Raw genomic sequence first — 24662 nt, 5'->3', positions numbered from 1 at the left:
ATGAAAACTTTTCTAAATTTTCTATCCCAAATATATTCTTAAAGATATAAAATAGGTATCACTCTCATCTTTCATATTTCTCCCTTACAAATGCAAGCAGCCAACCAATATGTATTAATTAATTCATTCATTCATTCACGAGTCTACTGTGCGGAGTGCGGACCGAACGTCTCTTTGTGTCTACATGCTTGTCTACCTTTGTCAAGTACGTAATGGTCAGAGTCCTTATCGAAGTATATGGCTGAAGTTAAGCAAATATTCGAGATGATCAACAGCTGCATTTTCATGTGTTCCCTCTAATAAAAATATATTAACACACAAAGAAATCACTTCTGATGAGCGGGTGATCTACAATATAAAAGTTAATTATAGACAGGATGAACTAGTTTTTTAAAAAATAAAAAAATAAAATAAAAATTAACGTAGGCACCGTAGTAATTCAGGACAGGATCATTTTACAACTCCATCTTGCTGTAAATTGTAATCAGTTTTCATAACATTTTCCCAGCTAGTGTTATTTTCCAATGTAACGCAATAAAAACTCTAACAAGAAAAAAGAAATAATGTATGCTAATTTGTCTCAATCAGCACTAAAGATTAATTAACATAATGAATGAAAATGATTAAAGATTGGTGATTCCCTCGATTAATATATCATTACTTACAGTACTGAAATCATATGATATATAGAAAGCAACAGTACACTATTAATTATGAACATGACATGGACAAATATTTGATGAACGAGCTGGTTATACAATCACACAATGCATTTGTTTATTATTTCCTCTTATTTCGAGAAATAATCTTTAAATTTTTGGGAGAACATGATCATCATGAGCAGATGCCGAAACTTCTTTCATGAGCAGCGCATTTCTGGCAGTCCGATGAACAATTCAGTCTCCACATGATCTATGTCTGAAACTTGGCTACTTTGGCTTCTGTAGGGTACAATATCTTTCTCTTGAGCTGGTAACTGCCATTGAGTTTTTGCACCTCAGTAAGTGTTATAAAGTTGGGAAATATTAAATACTTATATATATATATATATATATGTATATGTATATATATCAATCATCATGATTTCTGATTTGCTAGAAGGGATATTGCATGGAAAGGCTATCTTTCCACAGACATCAAGTATTTTTAGCTCTAGTTTACCCTGGAAAGCATGAAGGGAAGAGAATAATTTTGGTCTTGGAAATTTTGTTCATGTTTATATCCCACAATGGAATCCAATTAAAAAAATGCACTTCTGTCAAAACAAGTTACACGTAAACTGATAGCGAACATCTTCAAAAGTTGTGGCGGGTTTGGGTAGATCAAGAGCCCTTGAAGGCTTACCTTTTCGATTAACCTTGCATTTTCCTCTAACAGAAGTCTCTCCTGAATTTCAACAGAATGCATGCATTAAATTTAGTTAAGACATATATTTTGGCGCTGATATATAGTTAAAATAGAACGTATTTATTGATCTTCATGGAAAGTATACCTTGTCTTTTAGATGCTCTATTTCATCCTTCCATAACTGAGCCTGTAATTTAGGCCGTTTATTTCTGCTTGTTAGCTTTCATAATATTCATTTTCTAATTATATATTTGGTAATTGCTGGGAATTTCGAGATACAGGTTAGTGTAAAGACAACCAGAATTTTCTGGCCCCTCGACTTCCTAATCCGATATTTCCATGGCAACCGGATAAAAATTTTAAGAAGAAAGCCATGTTCAGATCAGGTAGTAGTAATCCACGTACCTTTTTTTCCCTGATACGGGATAAGCTTCGCACCAGCTGGCTCTCGATCTCTTGAAGTTCCTCAGAAGTACACGAACTTAAACCATATCCCAAAAGCATCCTATGACAAGCAAATTTGAAAGTGTTGAAATTCCAGATCAGACCGAGACTAACATTCCAAGTAACAAATGCAGCAGGGAGCAGCTTCAAAGCAGGAGAATAACCTTTGAGACGCATCAAGAAGCTCAATCTGCTTTGTCATGCTTGCACTGCCACGCATCAATTGCTGCATATGGGAATTCTTTGTCACAATAGGACTAAGCAAGCAACTGATTTGTGTTGTTCATGGAATTGAGGCTCTGAGTTAAACTTGACATTAGTATCCAAATTGCAACATAATTTTCATAGAACGGTGAGATGATTTGGCATGATAATTCTAGACACATATGTCTTAGCAATTAAAGACCGGTTCTATAAGCTATGTTTAATGTTTTTATACATAAAGACAAAATTGATATTACCATCTTTATCCTTAGATCTGTTCTATTTCTCATAGCTAGAGATGAAGTGTCAGCATACTTCCTTTCAAAATTCATGGTCATGAAGTCAAGCCTAAATATATTCCAGCTCGTCACTCCCGATGTGTGAAGGCATATGGTTGCCAAAAATATCAAGAAACAAACTTGATCATTTGAAATATGTTGAGTAATTCACTTTATTCGTTTTAGAAATGAACCCTTCATCTCCTTCACAAGGATACTGTTCACGGCTCCATGAATTTGCCTTTTATCACACCCCCTAGCAACCCTAAAACACGCTCCTTCCCTTTCCCTCTCTGTCATTAAATTCCCTAGATGATAAAGTACTTTAGCCTCTGATAAACAATTCCAGCAGACAATTATTTTGAAGTAATCAGAATCAGTGACTTTCCCTTGAACATTAAGCATATGTAGTTACCCGAACCATTTCTTCCACGAGAACAAACCAGCAACCATAATTTTACAAAAGTCCAACCGGCTACCCATTAAAGGAATGTCAGCAAATTTCCAATCAGCCCTATAAAGTGAGGTACAATCAGTCTCTCATTACGTCACCTTCCGCTAGAGTCTACAAAAGAAACATATGCTTCCACATTCTCTCGTTGTCTCACTCTTCACGTGGCATAAATTTTTGTGATTTGGAAACGCACTATCACATCTGCATGATATCCTAAAAGAGCTATTCATAGGAACAACGCGGGGAACTACCTGTAATCATTAATATGATTCCTGCATTTGTCAATTATATTGGAGTTTCTTGAAATCATCTTTAAGCTCAATTCAACCTAACAATGTATGCCGGATTTAGCACATGCCTAAACAATATCTTCATAATTTATAATGTCATTATTTAGCACCCAATACCGTTATTTTTCAATAATAATAAGACACCGAATATTTTCTAAGTGCGAGATCAAGGCCTACCTGCATGTATTGTTCCACTGCAATGTTGTTGTTTTGCCCACCTTTTGCCTGCTTAAAGTATCGTGCTATCACCTCATGAATGCTGAAATTCCAAAAGCAAAAGATATTATGATCATTACAAGTAACTTATTTGTTAAAGGGGGAAAGAGAGGAACTCTGTAACATGATGTAAGTCAATTGTACCCATATGTCCATAGATGAAATAGGACATGTGAGCTTCCAAGTTGGAACGAATTCACCAGAGAAGTTTTCTGTACTGTATCGTTGTAATAGTGGCTAAAATTTAAATCTAGTTTATAGCTCTTCACAATTAATGGGTTAAAGGCAATTAAGAATCCCATGTAAATGAAATGTCTCTATTAATCCACTTATAATGTTATCCAAACGATAATGCATAAAACAACGTTCAAGTTACTGGAATTTTCAAATGCTATTACTTTTTTTAGCATATAATTTACTTACTAATCAATTGCTAATAAATGTAAAATATTTTTTTATGCAAAAAGAGCAGGTAGTCATGTTCCTATTTTATATTTGCATGGATTCCTTGTTAGAATTCAACTTGATCTACAACAGTTATATTTTCATAAAATTAGTGAAACCCTCCTATCAGGGAAAAAAAGATGAAAGCCTCAGTATTTAGATGCCTTAGACATTTGAGACAAATTCTCCTCGCATTGGAGATTTCAAACTGTACTGATATACATCACTTCAACGGAACCTAGTGAAAGCAACCTTATCACATATCATGGTACAAGAAAGGGTTAAGTTAGAAGAACTAAAAAGAGTCGAAAGAAAAAAATAAATAAATAAATATGAAGGTCAATCTCACCACAATGTGTGTCCCGATTGAGTCCTAAATGTCCAATTGAACTCTAGCTACTTAAATATAAAAAGTATATTGAGCGCTTCAATGGCAAGGTCTACCATAGCAATTGTGCTGGGTGTAGTGTTATAGGGGGTCTGCTTTTTGTGCTGTAATTGAGTTAAAATGCAGGGTTGAATGACTTATCAAAAAATAAATGCAGGGTTGAATTGCTTCAAAGATATGATTTTTGTTTGAGTTAATTACATTTTATCCCCTCAAACTTTTACTCAATTCACAATGTGCCTCAATAATTGCATAAGTGGACCCTCGAACTTTCAAAACTTCCCAATCTCCCCCTTCCGTCTACCAGCAGCGTTAAATCTAACGTAAATTCACTGCAAAGATGTAATTTTCATCTAATTTATTATCATTGACCATATAAAATATAAAATAATATATGCTATCAATTAATAATAAATCTTGCAACTTAGATATAAAATAATTTTATATATGGTTATGATCAATGATAATAAATTAAATAAAAATTACATCTTTGCAGTGAATGTTATGCATATAAGCAGCACGTGCAGTAAATTTACTTTAGATTTAACGCTGCTGGTAGACAGAAGGGGAGATTGGGAAGTTTTGAAAGTTCGAGAGTCCACTTTGATGCAATTATTAGTTTCGGAGGTACATTGTGAATTGAGTAAAAATTTGAAGAAGCAAAATGTAATTAACCCTATTTGTTTTTCTACCAAAATGATCCTACCGATTATAGTTTACCTCAGTTATAGAGCAGGGTTGTTATGGTTTCTCCTGTAATGATCAGATGTCTATGTTGGTTTTGTTTGGTTGACAATATTTTGGAATTATATTGTTTGGAAACATTTTTCTGTGACCGACAAATGTTGCAGGCAAACATCCAGTGGATCATTTACGAGGATTATAGTCTGGCGTTTGAGTCTACAATGTTTTGCAAAATCTTAAATTGATTGTACGTAATATATTCTTCTATAGACGATTCATAGGCGAAAACTGAACACCCAGATCGGGTTTTAGTTTATCTTTTGAAGAAATCTATATAAAATTTTCATTTCATAACCAAAATCTTTATGTTCATTATTTTTACTACTTTCTTTGATTTTGATTTTTATATCTGTGATTGCTTATACATGTTTTTTTATAGCTTTTTAAATTGATAATTATTCCATTGTGTTTTTTTTTTTTCAAAGACAAATTCATTCTCTCTAGATCATGTATTTGGGATATGTTCCGCTGAATTTTCAAATACAAATCCAGAAAATGCAATAGTTGAAATTAAGATGTAAGATGCACGTACACATACATATACATAACATTCCTACATGCAGACATGCATATACTGTATATACACATAAATAGGGGTGTGTAGTAGGGAGATTAATTGTTACTTATCTTGTCATGGCCCATGTAAAACTACAGTGTCCAAGTCCCCACATAGTATTACTAAACCTAGTTTTGAAGAATAATTCAATCCATATTAAGAAATATGTAAAAAATGGGCTATAGTTCCTACTTGAAGAAGACAGCTTATAATTATTAAGACAGGCTTTGTGGGACTAGTTGATTTTGGCATGGGGACCAAAACAAATTAATTTAGAGATTTAAGAGGGTGAGGGATGGGGGGATAGGGGGCAATGGGCCCTTAGCTAGACTCCCTTTCTTTTTCCTCAATGCAGATGTGGCTAGTGCTTCTTTGGGTTATGATTAATGGTATCAAATTGCATCATCATGTAGAACCTAATGAGAATATAAAAGACTCAAGAAAGGGTGATTGTAATTCTCCAAATTATGATTAAGCTCCACTTTGAATTGGATGATTGCATTACCAAGTTATAACAGACTATATAAGTGATTCTAGAGATCTTCAACTATAAGCTTGTGTTGTTCTTTTCGAAATATAACATGGATATGCTAATGCTTTTTCCTAGGTAATGGTAAAGGGGTACCACCACAATTGACCCAGTAATTGCACAAGGCACTAAGACATTATAGAAAGACAGATCGAGTGCTAAGTATTTGAGTGGGGAATATTATATGCCTCAAACTGTTATGTCGTCCCTCATAGGGTTGAAATTGTTAAAGATTCAATCATTGATCCAAAAGCTCTATAACTGTTGGATACTAATTTGGTTAAACATATAACCCTAAAGATCATAATATTCCACCACGCTTCCGAATCCAACGTCCACGGTGGCCCACTCTATCGACACTGACCCAGTGGTATCACTTTCCCTTTTGGCAGCTAAATTCATCTATTAGTATTCAATGACTTAACACTATACCCATACAAAGTACCAAAACATTTTAATCTAGCCTATAGGTTGCCCCCTCCGTGACTTAAACCCTTGACGTGGTCCTGCTCTAATGCCAATTGTTAAAGACTCAACCATTGATCCAAAAGCCCTACAACTGTTGGATACTAATTTGATTAAACCTTTAACCCTCAAGATCATAACAAAAGGATTGTGATGACACTGTACGTGTAATTACTAAGCTTCATGCTGGTTTTTTCAAGGTTAAAAAGCTTCATGAATTGTAACTTTGATCGGTCATTGTGGATTACTATGAAGATGTGACAAATGCTTTCTAGGGTTGCGACAATTTATTGGTATATATCAAAGACAACTTACAATAGTATGTGCAACTAGGATTGAATGCAATGTAGGTCCTGATGAGAAAATCATAGATTTGGGTGAGAGAACTTGTCCAACTTTGAATCATTTGAGACCCATATTTGGAGGGTGACTTTGCAAAGGCATTGCACAATTTCGTATTGAATATTTAATTAATAGGTGGAACCGAACTTTACAAGTAATTCTAAGAAACTATAATTTTTAACTTTCACTAACTCTTTTAGAATATAGCATATACAGAAGTGGCTGACACCATTGGTTCATCACACAGAGAGATTGAGTTTTCCCATTGTGAGAAAATGGAGCTTTCGGTGTATTAAGGTTTGGGACTGGGGTAGATTTGTATCGTTCTTCCTTGTCTTTGGTCATAAACATAGGCTATCAAGCCAAACAATGTAAATCTTACTTTCTTGTGCAATAGTTTTGTTCTATCTTCTATTCCATACTTGTTTGCAATCCAAATGAATGTATTACAAACAAAGCATACATTAAGTTTCCCTGGACCAAACGTGAGCCAAGGGAAAAAACTAGCTGATAATAGCATTTTCCAATCAATAACTCAGACTAATTAATCATACATCACTGATGCCAAAAGATAGGATCGATCTTGTTGGTGAGATATAAATGATACACTTGAGATGTCTCAATTCATATCTGAAACACCATAAATGAATGGAGTCATTAACGTGGGAGGGAGGGAGAGAAACAAATAAAGGGAAAAATTAAGTCTTCGAATTCATATGGTAAGTGAGAGGTGCATCGCACACCCATGAGAAGGATCAAGAAAATAAGTGAAATTAAAACTTAACTTGCCTCGAGCCCACTCACGATTATGAAATGTAATAGAAATATGCATGCACCTTACACTTTTACTTACTACGTGCCTCCTAACAACAAAAAATATCTTTCTTCTACCTAGTGAGAAAAAAAGGATGAATGAACCTGCTAATTAATCTTTTGGTGTAAAAGCAGCTTTAATATGTTGAAAATTAGACATCTCCTAGACACGTTGGTTGCATTTGATGTCTTTAAGCATACCTGTTGAAATGGGACTTCAGTACTTATACCTAATTAGGTTGCTTTCTTACCAGTCATGAGAGTGGAGAAGTTTTATAGAAATCAAATTGAAAGGTATCAAACTGAAGGAAGGAATCAAATTGCAAAAGATGATTAAAAAATGACACAAAATAGGGAATTCTAGAAGGTAAAACTTAACAATTATTTTCGAGTTATAAAAAAGAGCAAGAAAATTGAAACGAGATGGACCCATGATGAAGATAGGTGCAACTGTTGTTGAAATCTAGAAACTTAGGCCTCATTTGGATACAAAAACGGTTTCATCTCACTTCATCTCAGCATTACAATTTTCTCAAATTCTTACACAAAATATAATAAACAATTCAACTTTTTCAAATCTCAAAACAATAATAATATTAAAAAATAATATTTTAACAATATTTTGTTCAACTTTCAACTTTCATCTAAAACCATTTCATCTTATCTCATCATCCAAACGGGGCCTAACCGAGCTCTAGAGTTCTGAGAGAGGAAAAATTTGAGCTTGAAATCTCTTATGATAGCATATATAAGATTTGTTTTCTTTTATTTTATCTCCATGTCTTGAAGAAAATATATGTGACAAAGTTTAGAATGCAAAGATTATAGCATGAATACAGAGACATTTGTTTGAGGGCCTGTTATTTTGACGCCAAAGCTAGGACTAAGCAGATTTAGTGATAGGTGTAACTAGAAATTTTCTGACATTACATATATCAGAAATTTATTATTGGCTTTATTTGTTGACAATAATCGGTTTCTTTACCTTTAATTGTCTTGTAGACCTAGCTATCAGGTTCTAATTTATTTCATATATAATATTAAATTATTATTACTCACCTTAAAAAAGGTAACCGGCCGTAAGAAGCTTATAGGAGGGTTAACAAAGAATTAACTAGGTGTTTTGTGGAAGAGTTATGTATACTACACCCTATCCTATTAGTTTCCATCTCAAATGCTAAAATGACAGTACTAATATCCATCGACTTTTGGATGAACAGTTGAAAAAAGGTTAAAAGTAGATGGATAAGTTTACATCAACATTGTGAGATGGGCGTGAGGTGATAATTAACGCATTATGTAAAATTTTCATTTGTGGAATGTTTGGATTAAGACCCTTTGCTAATTTTACCTTTCCTCTTTCTTGGTCTACCAGCATTCTTTTAATTTAGTACACTGTTATTTTTAGTCCATCTCCTGAGCAGATCCGGCATAATAGTGCTATGACCTCTTTTTTTCATTTCATTTCATTTCTATTAATCATGTTAGTAATTACAGTATAACTTAAAACATCCTTCGAGGGGCTTAGTTTATTGTTTATGATCTGATACTAGTAAGGCTGAAAGAAGTTAAAGCAGGAGAACTTCCATAATCTGGAACATCTAGATAAAACAATGTACTGCATTTTGAAAAAGTACAGGTACGACAAGTTGTTTTCATTCACATGGCTTATTGTTAAATTAAGATCAGATCAAAGTATCTTACTATCTATTTCCTCTTTACTACCAAAAGGCAATAAACTATTCAAGTTTATGAATCATTCGATAACACACTTGATCTGCAATTGCAGAGGAATCCTTTGAAGTATGATTTGAAAAACTGAGTAAAAATATAGAACAGAAAGCCTAAGTTGTTTGCAATGCAAAGTAGATTTCATATATGTAACTCATAGAGTTCAAATTTAGGTGGATAAAAAATGCATGCAGGTTTACAAAGAATTCAAAAGATGTTATATCTTCTTATAAATCCAAATGAAAGTGATGGTAAAAACAATAATGTGAGTAGAAAAGACAAAACTCAAGATAAGCACCTCAGGAATACATCTTTCAGATTTTGTTATTGAAAAAGGGATAAAGAATGCGCTAGTGATTTAATGACAGACCAAATGATGAATGCGATGGCATCAACAAGAAGCAAGGCTTGAAGAAACGGTTCGATTCAGGTCAATTCAGTTGAACCGGTCAAAAACCGAACCAATTTTAGTAAACTTTTTTAATCTTTCATTGAACTGTTAAAATCGAACAACATAGACCGATTTGAATCAATTCCAACCAATTCAAAACTATAGTTATTTTTAAGTTGTCTAACAACTAGATTTTTGTTTTAATTTGTTGTACAAAAATATGATAAAACTAAACATGTATTAACTTTTTCATCATTGTCTTTAATAAGAATCACAGAAAAATTGAAAGATAAAACATGTAGTTCTTTATTTTCTTTAGTTGAACAAAAGATTAGGAGATGAATGAGTGTTTTGTATTAAATTTGTGGTTGTGCATAAAATACTACATTTGTTATATGCTTATAACTGTAGAACACCCATTTATCCCCATAAAAGGCCTAATAGGAGGAGTGAGGTAACTCCTTATAAAGCCCAGGATGAGTTTGTTCCTAAGCCGTGTGGGCCGGTATTTCCGGTATCATCATCGTGGGTAGGTCGCAGGAGCCCATCATCAGTCATAGGTTAACCTGCTCTGATATCATGAAAAAATTCATAGGCCTAACTCATCTCATAAAATCGTTTCTACAAGAGAGGATTGATCATTCCTTATAAACATGCCTAAAACCTTGTCCACAGATACCATGTGAAATCACCACTTGTCCTAAAAACTTAAACTGATGGGAAGAGTTAGATTTTATTATTTATTTTATATCTTAACACCCCCTCACTTGTGGGTCACACTCACTCTCAATAGGTGGCCCAACAAGTGAAATATTTAATTAAATGGAACAGAGTGTAAAGTCAGTGTTCGAACTCAGGACCTCTGCTCTGATACCATGTAGAAACACTCATTTCTCCTCATAAAAGGTTTAATAGGAGAAGTGAGGTAACTCCTTATAAGCTCAAGATTAGTTTGTTCCTAAACTGTGTGAGACTTCTCAACAATAACTAAATGGTCTTTATCAAGCCGTGTGGGCCGGTATTTCCGATATCATCATCGTGGGTAGGTCGCAGGAGCCCATCATCAGTCATAGGTTAACCTGCTCTGATATCATGAAAAAATTCATAGGCCTAACTCATCTCATAAAATCGTTTCTACAAGAGAGGATTGATCATTCCTTATAAACATGCCTAAAACCTTGTCCACAGATACCATGTGAAATCACCACTTGTCCTAAAAACTTAAACTGTTGGGAAGAGTTAGATTTTATTATTTATTTTATATCTTAACACTCCCCCTCACTTGTGGGTCACACTCACTCTCAATAGGTGGCCTAACAAGTGAAATATTTAATTAAATAGAATAGAGTGTAAAGTCGGTGTTCGAACTCAGGACCTCTGCTCTGATACCATGTAGAAACACTCATTTCTCCTCATAAAAGGTTTAATAGGAGAAGTGAGGTAACTCCTTATAAGCTCAAGATTAGTTTGTTCCTAAACTGTGTGAGACTTCTCAACAATAACTAAATGGTCTTTATCTTCTTCATATATGAGGCAAAAAATGTTGACAACTGAAGTTAAATACATAAATTACATGTTCATAGAAACTATTTAGATTTATATCATATTTTTATTGAAACTAGTCAATAATTTATATTTTATACTCTTTTATACATATGATTTAATTATTTTTATCAACACGAAATAACCGATTCAAAATTGTCATAAATCACTACCTACAACTGAACTTGATGTTGTCGTCCCAGGAGGGGTCGATGTGTATTAGAATGGTGTTGACCTTTTGTCAGGATCCATATACAATGTTCCAGTATCACATGATCACATTATAATATGGATCCTAACAAAAAGGTCAAAGATTTGTGCGAGAATGATGGTAATCCATTGGGCATAACGTAGATATGATTGGTGTTTCCTTGAGTCATGACAAAATGGTACCAAGGATTAATCTAAGTCTAGAGTTAGATCTAATTACAAGCAAGAGTGTTAGTCATGATGGTGCGGAGGGGTGAGACGAGAGAATTGACAGTGGTATTTCTGAGAAGTTGAGGGAAGAGAATGGTAGTGGTAGCAATGAGAATTAGAGGAAGAGGTTAAGAGTGCCATAGACATGAACCGATGATCATAGTTTACAATTCAATGAAGCATAATCCCTTTCCCATTTCTTTTCAGTCACACAAAATACATAGAATACTTCAAAAAATATCTATTTTTTACATCAGGATAAAAATGATCCATTTTTAATTTAAACCATGGCTGTGGTCAGTTTTATGTCTTTTTTTCTGGCTTCATAACATTTTGCTGGTTGTGATTAGTTTTAGTACTCAAAAGTGCTCTTAATATGTAGTGTTCGTCGTGTAGCTGGGTAATTTGTTATTGATGGAACCCCCAACCTAACTTAGAGCATATATACGGTATAGAGATTATTCAATAGATGAAATTTATTAACAAATGATTAACTAGAACGTGATCATTACTTTATACACTCAAGTAAGGTAATTTAACCTAGTTCGTACATTTACCTAGCCAGTTGATCAAAAATTTAGTTGGGCTATGATCACTAAAATTCGAAGAGCTTGTTCCTATATAAGATATATACAAATGCTCTATTAGACTAAAAGTGGGGCACCACCCTTCCTTCTAATAAATTATGGAAATGAGCACACTTTATGGAACAAATGGAGGGATGCATGTCCCTTCACAATCGCCCTTACTTAGCAGCTTCCTTTGATATGCCCGTAAATATCTCCTCCTCATTTTCCCATGTTAGATTAAATACTAGAAACTCTAGTATCACTTCAATACACCTAGAGAGAGGAGTATAGGATTCTGTAGGAGGTTCGGTAACGGCAGTTCTTGGAGCTAGGTGTTCGTACATAACCAAAGGAGTGGCTATAAAGGTATGCCTCGTTTGGTTACACAGATGAGATGAAATGAGATAAAAGTTGAAAATTGAATAAAATATTGTTAGAATTTTATTTTTTAATATTATTTTTGTTTTGAGATTTGAAAAAGTTAAATTGATTATATTTTGTATGGAAGTTTGAAAAAATTGTAATAATTATATGAGATGAGATGAGAAGAACTCATCTTGGTAACCACCAGGCAAGTCTCTTAGTAGTTAGCACCATTATAATTTCTATATTCATCAACACTAGGGTTATACAATGACCCCTAACGTTCAAAATAATTCATTGTTTTTCTAACAAATAGGATGTTATACATTCAAAGATACAAAATACAAGAGAAGAACTAGACCAAACCTTAACACAAAAGTGAGAGTGAAAACTTACCAACTAGTTATAAATTATTTTGGCATAACATGCTACTGCATACAGTAAAGATAAACATCTCTTTTACTCGGTTAGAAGTCCTGTGTTAATAATGTTCTTGCATAAACATGATTTATGGAAGAAAATCCATGAAATCTGATTGGGAAAAGTAAAATGTTAAAACTTAAAACCAACCCAAAGACGGCTAATTTGAATAGTGAGTTTAGATGAGATGAGTTGAGATGATTTATAAATAATAGTGAGATATTTGAGTTGAGATAAATGAGTTAAAAATGGTTTGAATTAAAATATTTTATGGGGTTTTGGGAAATGTAAGAAAAAATTGAATAAAAATATTATAAAGTTAATATTGTTAGAATATAATTTTTTAATATTATTTTTATTTTGAAATTTAAAAAAAAAAAATTTGTTTAAAAGTTTGAAAAAGTTGTAATAATTAAGTAATAATTAGATGAAAAAGTTAAAAATTTAAAATTGTAAAGTGTTTGTGATTGTAGTGTTTTGATATTGCGATGAGATGAGATAAGATAAGATGAAGGCATCTCTCTATCCAAACCAAGCCTAAAACTGACGGTTATGTGCTTAGCAACCCAAAGATTGGTAGAGAAGATGATACCACTTAGCGAAAACCCACAAGCTATGTGGGAGTTAGACATTTAGCTCGGAAATCAAGTGAAGGGTGATACGACTTGATAAGACTTGAACATGTGTTATGTGCCATGTTATATGAGACATAACCCGCATGTGTCATGATTATGGAGTTGTGATTTCAAGGGGAGATCCAAATTCTAAGCCAAAGAAAGTTCAACATTTTCCGTTATAACCTTTAATTCAATGTTGTGCAGTAACAACTGCTCAGTATTCATGATTATACAGCAAGTTCATTTGGGATGTTATACATGAAGTATATGTGTATGATGAATCTCTGGCTATGTGCTTTTATAAAGACCTTAACAGCTATATATATGTTTTTCATGCAATGGATGGGGGGAGGTAAGAGTGGTGGTCATGGTGTGGAGGATTGGGGCAATAGACAAATTATGGGGGCGGCACAAAAAAGTCTAAGATCAAGGAAGGGAAAAGGTACTGATCATGGTGATGGTACACAGAACTGGAGGGGGAAGGAGGCCGTCACGAGAGCCATAGACTTAAATCAGAAAATGGTCTACAGTTCATCAAAGCTGTGAAAGAGATGGTTATCGTTACATATGCAGCTCATAACAGTCGTCTTTATCTAAATATAGAACATGCGACATAAACAAGATAACTGTTCAAGAAAAGTAAGAAGTCACGACAGAACGTAAATATGATAGGTTCTCCTAACTTCTTTTCATGCGAATTGTAATGGCATGGAAAGGTAATTTTAATGTCTTGTTGTGTCTAAGAAATATCCAGCGCAAGTCATAAAAAACGTAGCTCTTGCAAGATATGATATCTTGGACATAAAAAGTACAATGGGCGTCGAACCAAATTCTCAACACAAAGCGAATGCAACAGATTAACCATAGTTTTTCTTCTTTATCTCATCATATCTCATAAAATCACATCATATCTCATCAACCACAAAGTACTACAACTCTAAAAAACACGGTACTGTCAGATGAATGAGCTTTAGACCCCGTTTAGATTGAAAGATGAGATGAGTTGACATGGTTTGTGAATAGTAGTGAGATTTGTGAATTGAAATTTATGAATGGTAGTAAATTCTCACCAGCTCTTAAAGGCTGTGAGTTCTCAAAAGGAACTTATAATCTATTTAAATGTTTACTTACTGGCCGGCCTGCGCACAGGAAATTAATTCATTGATTATTATTTTAGTGATGCAAAAGCAACTGTAATATGAGGCTTTTTTTCCATTTGGAGATGTAGAATACGAACCAATCACAGAATTTCTCTATTATGGTAATCGAAGTTATTACAAATGAAATGTTAGAAGAGGGAAATTGCAGTGAACATGCCGAATAGGGAAAGTCCCACCGGTTGAACCAGAACGATCAACGGCAACGTGGCTACCCAGTTCTAGAATCAAAACTGGCCGGCAGTATATCTATATATACCCATGCTTCATCAAATTTTTTAACAAACCCTAATTAATGAAAGTTTCCATAATAAGATGATTAAAGAGAGGCACTTTAGGAAACTCAGCAAAGATTAAAAGAGGCGAAAAATCGGAAGAGAGAGGGAGGGAGGGAGAGAAATCAGACCCGCGGAGAGCATATATAGTTCTGAAAACTTCAGGAACTCGAAAATGGATGGGAAGAAAACGGGGAAGCTATCAGAGTAGTGGAAATCAGTACTAGAGAGCTGTTTTTCCTTCTAATCAATCTGTGAATATGGACGGAATCGAAAAGGTATAAGATAATCTATAAAGGTCCGAAGTGAAATCTAATCGATCATTGCGTAGGAAATATGTTAAATATTAAGATATGAGACACGAACACACGGAGAAAGAGATGAAACAAAGAGAAATATATCGCACACTGATCAAAGGCCAAGTTCCTCGTACACAAGGCATTTACTACAATTTCCCAGACCTTGTTGCTACATCACGCAGTCATAAATATTCCAAAAGCGTGAAGATTTTTTTATATCTAGGGAAAATACAAAGAAATGCACATAAATATTTGACTACAAGTATCGATGCAGCATAAAAAAAATCGAAACGAAAAGAAAGGGAGGATTGGGTTATGAAAGAAACATACTCAGAGCTCGAAAACTCATAGAGCCTGCCTTTCTGGGAAAATACGATCACGGAGACTTCGGCCTCGCAAAGAACGGAAAGCTCGAAGGCCTTCTTTAGCAGCCCGTGTCGACGCTTCGAGAAGGTGACTTGCCGACTCGTCGTATTTTCGATTCGCTTCATCTGAATCTTCCCTCTCACCATGTCCTCTATAAATGACCAGAAAAAACTGCTTCATATCAGTATGCCATAACACTGACCGAAATCGGCGAAAATGCTTAAAAAGGATCAACATGAAATAATTTCAAATCTCACCAAGCTCTAGTGAAATTTCCAAAAACGCTAATGCTTCTTTGGCTCGAGAAGTAACGACAGGAAAACTAGTTCCAAACCAGAAGGTGAGAGAATCCCGAACAAAACAGAAACTAAAAAAAAAAAAAACTTATCAGGGTTTTGTTGAAACGAAACACCAGATCAAACCAGAACGGATTTACAAAAGGAACAGAACAAACCAGCGCTACATGAAAGCTGGAAAATTTACAGAAACCCTAGGAAGATTCTGAGAGCAGACACAAAGATCAAGATCTTCGTAGCTATGGATGGATGTATAGTCCGTCGTCTCTTTAGACTCAGACCACACACCCTTTTCTTTCCATTTTCGTAAATCCTTGTCTCTCTCTTCCAAGTCCTTATCCACAAAAAAAGAAAAGCATAAGAGAAAAAAGAAAGGAAAAGAAAAAGAAAATTACCAAAAATGATTCGGATAAGGAAAATACGTATCCCTATCTCTTGCCTTTTTTTGGTAAAAGAAATTAAGCAAATATTAGGAAATTAGACAAACTGAAGTAAAATAATTATTTATTAATTTTTTGTCCACCTTCTGTGGAGAGTGGAGCTCCAATATAAAGTGGTGGAAAAGTGTAGTCACAGCACCACGTCGATATCATCGTACAATGACGTTGGCAATCACCCAATCAAATGGCGACACCGCAGCAGCTTCGTTTCTCGGCCAATGGGAGTAGACCGCGTCACGTGGTTCGCATTGTACGGCGAGTCAGCCAACATTGGGGAAGTGATTACTGCAATTGGGGGGTGATGGTGACTTTTTTCACAGCTGGAATTTGCGTTGCATGTGCTTTTCCAGGAGATATTTTACCGTCGGCCATTGGATCAGAACTTCCTGGTGCCATGGTCCCGTTTTAATTAGGAATAACGGAATATATCGATTTTTTGAAAATTTAAGAATAGATACGGATGGATTTATTATTTAAATCGAAATTTTTTATTTTTTTATTTTTTGGTCCAGTTCGATTTAATTTTCTGTTTATACATATGACATTATATATATGTAACGTTTTAATAAAAGATTTAATTTAAATGATATAAATTTAAAAAAAAACTAATCAATAATATAATTGAAATCACATTAAAACTTTATAAAGAGTAAAAACTTCTCATTCCTAAATAATATAGGATCTCATACATTACCTATATTTATATTTATCATGTGGGATGTCACAATACAACTTTAGTGTTGTAATTTTTTTAATACTAAATTTAATTGTTAAATTTTAAAATTTATTATTAACAATTAGTAATTTATTAATATTTAATTATACTAGTATAATATAAGTAGTATATAGCTTATTAGTGAAATTAATAAACTAAAATAATAAAACTAAAATAGTATAAGTAGTGTCTAATTATACTAGTATAAGTAGTGTCTAACTTACATCAAATATTATATTAATTTTATGTTATATAAATGTTATATTAATTGTATGCTATAAGATTGTCAAGAGCATGATGGTCTGATAGCATATAATCCGGTTCTTCAAATAGAAAACTTGAGTGAGAAAACCCCCACCCCCTTGTATAAAAAAATATATATGTTATAAAATTAACGGACTTCAATAATAAGATCATAATATATTATATTAATTAGCAATTTAGCATATAATATATATAATATAATATAAAAATTAAAAATATATGTACTGGTCCGGTTCAGCCGATTTTTCGATTTTTTTTTACACCCCTAGTTTTAATGTGGATGATTTGGTTTATGCCCGGTTTGGTTTTACAAAATTGTGAAACTATCTTATCTCATTTCAATATTCAAATATCAATTTTTAATTTTTAATTTTTTAATTTTTTTCATATAATCATTACAATTTTTCCAAACTTCTAAACAAAACACAAAAAATAATTCAACTTTTTCAAATTCCAAAACAAAAATTATATTTCAACCCTATTTAACTTTATAATTTTTTTATTCAAGTTTTTCTTTTTTTTCCCAAAATCTTATAAAATCTTAACTCAAACTATTTCATTGTTATTCACAAATTATCTTACTATTATTTATATATTTATCATCTTATTTGTGTAACCAAATGAAACCTTAATATATAGGTTTTTGAGATGAGTAATATTATATATAAGTTTCCAATAGGTAAGTTTTATGTAAGTTTTTTTTTTTTTTTTTTTTTGTAAGAAAATAGGTTTTACTAAAATATAATAGTTTTTTTTTTTTTTTTAGGTTCACTTTTTTATAAAGAGATTGTGCAAAACTTGTCTATTTGAGATTTATACAAATTATTTCTCTTTTGAGATACAGATATTTTGTGTTTTTCTTTTTTAAGTGACTAACTAAATAACTTTTGTACAACATTAATAATGCTAAGTATACCTTGTAGGTGTATAAATCTCTATAAATTTTTTTATAAAAAAGTAAAAGTTCTTATACTCGTAAGTTGGTGTGTAAATTACACATTCTATACTGTTGATATGGCAAAATTGATTTATAAGAGATTTAAATTTTAAATTTTTATTGTAAATCAAGTATTGTTGCTAGTGTCATAGGAACGACATAGGCCTAGGGTTTGTGTACACCAGCTTACAAATGAATCTTCTAAAAAGTCGAGCGTAATAAGAGAAATTGACCTTTACTCTTACACTTTTTCATTACAGGCCGTCCACATCTTAATAAAATGTATCTAGGCCTGTATAGTTGTATCTGGCTCGTTTGGATAGTTAATTTTATTTTTAAGTTAACTTAAAAATATATATATTATTACATGCAAGTAGACCTTTGATAAGATTAGGCCTTCATTTTCAGATAATATATCTAGCGGTGTAGGATTAGCCCATCTTAATGTTTTTAATACATGTTTTTTAGCCACGTCATGGTATGATAAGAAAATGATGAAAAAATTGATGATGAATAGTTTTTTATCTTTTTAAAGTCTTATGAATACAATACATTGCTTTATTTCTCATAAATTCTATTTGCTCTTGATTTATTTATTCAGCAAAATAAAACCTTAAACCTAAAAAAAAAAAAAATAGGTTTATGGTATGAGAAATTATATTTGCAGTCGTGGAGTACGTAAGCGCCTCGCAATTCCTTTAAAAAAGTGAGTAAATAGGAATCTACATGAAAAAAAAAATTTAATTTTTTAATAGTAGATTCTATACTTTTTCAAAACGATTGTGCGACGCTTTCAGACTCCACGATTCCATGTAGCATTACTCTTATGGTATATTCAGTCGTGTAAGAGCGTATATTCCTTTTTCGATCTAAGTGACAGAGCTAGCCATCCTTTTTTTAAAGGGTAAAATATAAGAAATGATATTTGCAATCTTGAAATGTATAGTTTTACTGTACTCTCTTTGAAAAATTGATAAATTTGAGATTCACATAAAAAAATTATTTTTTTAATGTTGACTCTCACTTTTTTTCAAAGAAAATACGAAGGAAGTGCACGTTTTCAGACTGTATAAAACATTCTACATATATATTAATAAGCTAAAAACTCTATGTGCATTCAATTTTATGTATTCCTTGTGCGCTCCACTAATGTGATTGACTACGTCTTTTTTTTAATATAAAATAACTGCTTTGGTCTATGCAAAAAAATGCATTATATGTGAGATAACTAAGCATCCTTAACAACTTTAAGAGACGTGAACAGAGTATTGAATCAGCAATTTCGATAATTGGGTTCGTTGGTTAGATTTGTATGTTTCTGCTTATTATCTGCTAAAACTCTGCATGCTTATCAAGCATTGTCCTAAACCCGATCGATCTCCAAAACTCTAGATGTAAGTACGTACATACCCAATTGTGGTTTTGAAACTATAAAACAATAAACTTTTGATGTAACTACTTTTGGGACGTGAATGGCTGCATTTAATTGTACGAGGATTTTCATTACGGGCTTCTCTCTTGGAAATGGAGGAGATGGCTGGGAAGTGGGAGAAGTTGCAACTTATTAAGGAAGAGGATCAGGCTTTTGTAGTGGATGAGTGTATCCCAAATGAGTTAGAAGATAAGGGCGATAGGAGTTTAGTGATAAGGGTGTTGACTAAAAGAAGTATTGGGAAGGGAGTGTTGGAATCTACTAGGGCGAAGCTGTGGAGAGTATCTAGCCCTACTTCATTTCGGTAGGTAAGGTTGAATGTATTTGTAATAACCTTTACTACTCTGGCTGATAAGGAAAAGGTTTGGAAAGGAAAACCATGGTTGTTTGACAATTGTTTAATTGTCCTTAATCTATATGACGGTTTTATCCAACCAATAAAAATGTCATATGTCATAGAGAGGTTCTGGTCCAACTCCATGACCTTCGTTTTGCTTGCATGAATGAGGATTGTGGGAGGCAGATTGGAGTTGTGATTGGGAAGGCTCTCGATGTGGTAACTGGTGAGGATGGTTATGGATGGGGCCAAAAACCGCATTCATGTGAAAGTGGATCTGATGAATGTTCTGCTAAAATGGGAGGATGATTTTTATGAAGGGGAAGAGTCTGTAGATTCCTTTCAGATATGAAAAACTCCCTAGAATATGTTTTGATTGCGAGAGGTTTTCTCACTATGGGAGAGGATGTCTGAAGAGCGAGGAGGGTTCTACGCAGAAATAAGGAAAGGATGAGCAATATGGCTCGTGGCTTAGAGCAGATTCTTTTGCAAGAAAGAATGTGGGGAATGATTTTTCTAAGAAATATGGGAATGATGCTAACTCAGATGGAACTGCTAGAGAGTATAATGATGACGTCTCGATGGCTCCAAATGAGGTGGAAAAGGTACCTGGAGTTAATCCTGAGAAAGCTCAAAAGATGGCTAAATAAGAGGGACTGAGAAAGGATAAAGGCGAAACAATGGGAGGGCTGGGAATGACTAATGATGAGGGGGATGGGCATTGCAATTCTAAGGGATTTCGGAGCTTAAACTTTGGTCAGAAGGAAGACACATCCTTAATCATAGCAGGTTTGAATGAGACTGAGGTGGATGGGGAGGGAGAGCTTGGTTGGTCTGTGGTGTGCTCTCACGGTACAAGAGGAAGGGGGAAGTGGAAGAGGAGGGTAAGGAAGAAAGGAGTGTCCTCTGAATCTATGATGGTCTAGGCCAATTCAAAACGTGGCAGGAATGGAATAGTGGCAACAATGATGGGAGGCACAGTGAAGAAAGGCAGAAAAGTTGGAGAAATTGCAGCGAGCTTGGAAACTTTTAGACAGTTCAAGACCTCTGCTTTTTAGTGAGGATAAGAAGCCTAATTTTGTCTTTTTAATGGAGAACATGTGCATAAAGAAAAAACTGATTGGTTAAAGAGAAAGCTTGGTATGTCTAACTGCTTTGAAGTGTATGCAATTGGCAAGAGAGGTGGTCTAATGTTATGTTGGGAGAGTGATATGGTGGTTGTCATCCATAATTTTTCTCAAAGGCATATAAATTGTTGGTTTTCAGATCCAATAACAAAAGAGAGATGGTTGTTCACTGACTTCTATGGTCATCCAGAATTGCAGAAAAAGAAGGAGGTATGGTGTATGCTTGCTTCCTTCAAACCTGTGAATGGGATTGGATGGTGTATTACAGGGGATTTTAATAAAATCTCTATACATAATGAGAAGGCAGGTGGTAGGCAGAGGGGGGAGTCAGATGGCTTAATTTATGGAGGCTTTGGAGGTGAGTGAGTTGTATAACATTGGATGGTGTGGAGATAAATTCACATAGAGTAATAGGCATTCTGATGGTACGTGTACTAAAGAATGTTTGGATAGGACAGTGACAAACTCTAAATGGTTGGAACTCTATCCAAAAAAACAGCTAGAGATCTTGCCTTCGTGATGTTATTACCATAGACCTATATTGCTATGTTTTGACAGGCTAAGAGGAGGGGGAAAGAGTGGTGCTACGTCCACTTCCCAGCCACCGTTAAGCATAATTCATCTCTTTTTTTTTTTTTTTGTTATTTTTTTCTATGTATTTTTTAACATTTTGAAATATTTTTTAAAAAAATAAAAAAAATCATAATATTATTAAAAAAACACTTCCATAATCATTAAGTAAAAAAAAAAAAAAATCATAGCGGTAGAATAGAGCGGTAGAAAGGAGCGGTGAGAGTAGCATTTTCCAGGAGAAAAAAAAAAAGAAAAAATTGTTTAAATATGAAGCCTCTTGGGCATTGGAAGAGGAATTTAGCAAAGTGATTGAGACTGCATGGGGGCATGGCAGGGATGGTTGTACTTCAACTTCTATGATCCAGAATTTACCTTCTAAATGTAGTATTGTTTTAAGCAAGTGGAGTTATAAGGTGGATACAAATAGAGGCAGAGAGATAAACAAGAAAATTGAGATTTTAAAAAGTTTGCAAGTTGAGGAAGGTAGAGAGAATATAGCAGAAATAAAAAGAGTGCAAGAATAAGGTTATTGTTGGACGAAGAAGACCTCAAGTGGAGACAAAGGGCCAAGAAGAATTTGTATAAGCTGGGTAACAGAAATACCAAATTCTTCCATATCTGTTCTAATCAGAGGAGAATGAAGAATATGATTACACATGTCAAAGATAGCCATGATAGAATGCTTAATGAGTCTGTTGATGTTGAAATGGCTTTTAATAATTATTTCTGGGTACTATTCACAACTTCTAACCCAACAGAAGTTGATATCGAAGCTTGCATTCAGAACATGGCACCAAAAGTTTCTAATGAGATGAATGAGCATCTATGTCAACCATATACAAGAACTGAAGTGGAAGGTGCTTTGAAGATGATAAGGACTCTAAAGTCTCCTAGGTCTAATGGCTATGGGGCAAGTTTCTTCCAACAACACTAGAGCATCGTGGGAGATAAGGTTATTGCAACAGTCTTGGAGTGCTTAAATGGTGGTACTATCCCTCAATCCTTAAACTACACTTACATTGCTTTAATTCTTAAGGTGAATATGCCTATGTTGGTTAGTGAATATAGGCATATTAGCCTTTGTAATATAGTGTATAAATTGTGCTCAAAAGTCAAAGCAAATAGGCTAAAGTCTGTACTCCCTTTTGTTATTTCGCATAATCAAAGTGATTTCCTTCTGGGAAGACTTATCTCTGACAATGTGATGTAGCCTATGAAGTGTTACACACGATGAAAACAAGGTTGAAAGGCAAGCAAGGGAGCATGGCTTTGAAGTTGGACATGTCCAAGGCCTATGACAAGATTGAGTGGAAGTTCTTAGAGGCTGTTTTAAGAAGATTGAGGTTTAATGTGCAATGGATCCAGCTTGTGATGAGTTGTGTGAATTCTATGCAATACTCACTATTATTGAATGCAAAACTTGAAGGCAAGGTGATACCTTCTAGGGGATTGAGGCAGGGAGACCCAATTTCTCCCTACATTTTTATCCTATATGCTGAAAGTCTAAGCTCACTATTGAATAATGCTGACCAGAGAGGAGTTATAAGAGGGGTGTTTATGGCTAGAGGTGGATTGATAGTCAATTGATTATGTGCTATTTGGAAGATCCAAAAGGGAGGAATAGAGGCAGTGGAGCTTGCTGTTACAGAGATATGAGGTGGCTTCAGGCCAGGTTTTAAATAAGAAGAAATCTTCCTTTTTTTCAGCTCAAACACTGATGCAGCAGAATAGAGGTGTTGGTCGAGTGGTTTGGCAATTATGAAAAATACTTGGGCCTACCTGCCATGGTAGGTAAATCTAAGTACAACACTTTTAGAGTGGTTAAGGATAAGGTGGAAGAAGATAGATAGCTGGAAAAATAATTTCTTGTCACAAGCTAGGAAGTAGATCCTTATTAAAGCAGTGTTGCAGGCAATACCTTCTTATACTTTGGGGGTTTTCAGGTTACCAGTTTCTTTGTGCAATGAACTTAATTCTCTGTATGCCAAGTTCTGGTGGGGACACAAAGAAAATACAAAGAAGCTGCATTGGTAGAACTGGGAGAGATTGGGGGTGTAGAAAACTAAAAGGGGGATGAGGTTCAGGGACATAGAAAGTTTTAATACTATTATGCTAGCTAAATAAGGATGGCACCTCATTAAAAATCCTACATCTCTTGTTGCTAGGATTTATAGGGACGAGTATTTCAGAGCTTCAGATTTTTTAAAAGCTAAACTTGGTCTCAACCCTTTTTATTTGGAGTAGTGTATTGTCTACAAGAAATCTACTGGGGACAATAATAAAATCTTGGGGGAGAAATGGTTGCCTACTCCATTAACTAAGTGTGTGCAATCTCCAGTTAAGATGCATTGGGAAGAGAAGAGGGTGTGCAAACTGATTGATCCATATACCAAGACCTGGAATGAGGCTTTAATCAGAAGTCTTTTTTCAAATGAAGAATCAGATATTATTCTTTGAACACCATTGAGCAAGTTGGGGTCAAGTGATAAGCAGATATAGGGCCATACTAACGATGGTGTATTTATAGTAAGAAGTGCATACCACCTTGATGTTAACAGAAAAAGAAGATTGAAAGGGGAAGCCTTAAGAGTTGATAAAAGTGATGTTGTGTGGAAGCAATTGTGGGGTTTAGAGGTACCAGCAGTGGTAAAATTGTTTGTCTGGAAAGCTGCAAACAACATCCTACCTACTAAAAGTAACATTTTTAAGAAAAAGGTTGGTGATTGCTCTTTATGTCCAATCTGTGGACTATGTGAGGAATCTGTGATCCATATACTTTGGAGTTGCCCTTCAGCTGCTGATGTATGGGCAGAAAATACTAGTCCTGTGCAAAAATGGGCTATAGATGAAAGGGATTTCATGACTATTTAGGATAAG

General features: G+C 34.2%; 1 protein-coding gene across 4 annotated transcripts; it reads right to left on the bottom strand.

Annotated features, from left to right (window-relative positions):
- Positions 1-574: 574 nt before the first annotated feature.
- Positions 575-16309, bottom strand: LOC121251545 (MADS-box protein AGL42-like). 4 transcript variants are annotated; one of them, XM_041150817.1, is made up of 9 exons: positions 16119-16309; positions 15922-16031; positions 15629-15835; positions 3195-3276; positions 1956-2017; positions 1753-1852; positions 1493-1534; positions 1345-1386; positions 575-976 (listed from the first exon to the last, which is right to left on the bottom strand). In XM_041150817.1, the coding sequence occupies exons 3-9, from the start codon at positions 15808-15810 to the stop codon at positions 860-862; spliced, it is 627 nt and encodes a 208-aa protein (XP_041006751.1). In that variant the 5' UTR covers positions 15811-15835; positions 15922-16031; positions 16119-16309; the 3' UTR covers positions 575-859. The 4 variants fall into 4 exon arrangements, with proteins under 4 accessions (XP_041006751.1, XP_041006749.1, XP_041006750.1 ...); XM_041150815.1 differs by having other exon boundaries at positions 15629-15815; positions 16119-16308; XM_041150816.1 differs by having other exon boundaries at positions 15629-15815; positions 15922-16308.
- Between the last annotated feature and the right edge of the window lie 8353 nt (positions 16310-24662).

The sequence above is a fragment of the Juglans microcarpa x Juglans regia genome, chromosome 2S (genome assembly GCF_004785595.1).
Source record: "Juglans microcarpa x Juglans regia isolate MS1-56 chromosome 2S, Jm3101_v1.0, whole genome shotgun sequence".
Lineage (NCBI taxonomy): Eukaryota > Viridiplantae > Streptophyta > Magnoliopsida > Fagales > Juglandaceae > Juglans > Juglans microcarpa x Juglans regia.
The sequence above is the reverse complement of the archived record's forward strand: the minus strand, read 5'-3'. Positions and strand labels throughout refer to the sequence as shown.

Excerpts from the sequence above, each read along its gene's own strand:
- LOC121251545 (XM_041150817.1), bottom strand. The coding sequence starts at position 15,810 with ATGGTGAGAGGGAAGATTCAGATGAAGCGAATCGAAAATACGACGAGT. Across the intron at positions 3,277-15,628 it reads TATGAGTTTTCGAGCTCTGA|CATTCATGAGGTGATAGCAC; the intron begins GTATGTTTCTTT and ends TTGGAATTTCAG. Across the intron at positions 1,387-1,492 it reads TAGAGCATCTAAAAGACAAG|GAGAGACTTCTGTTAGAGGA; the intron begins GTATACTTTCCA and ends GTTGAAATTCAG.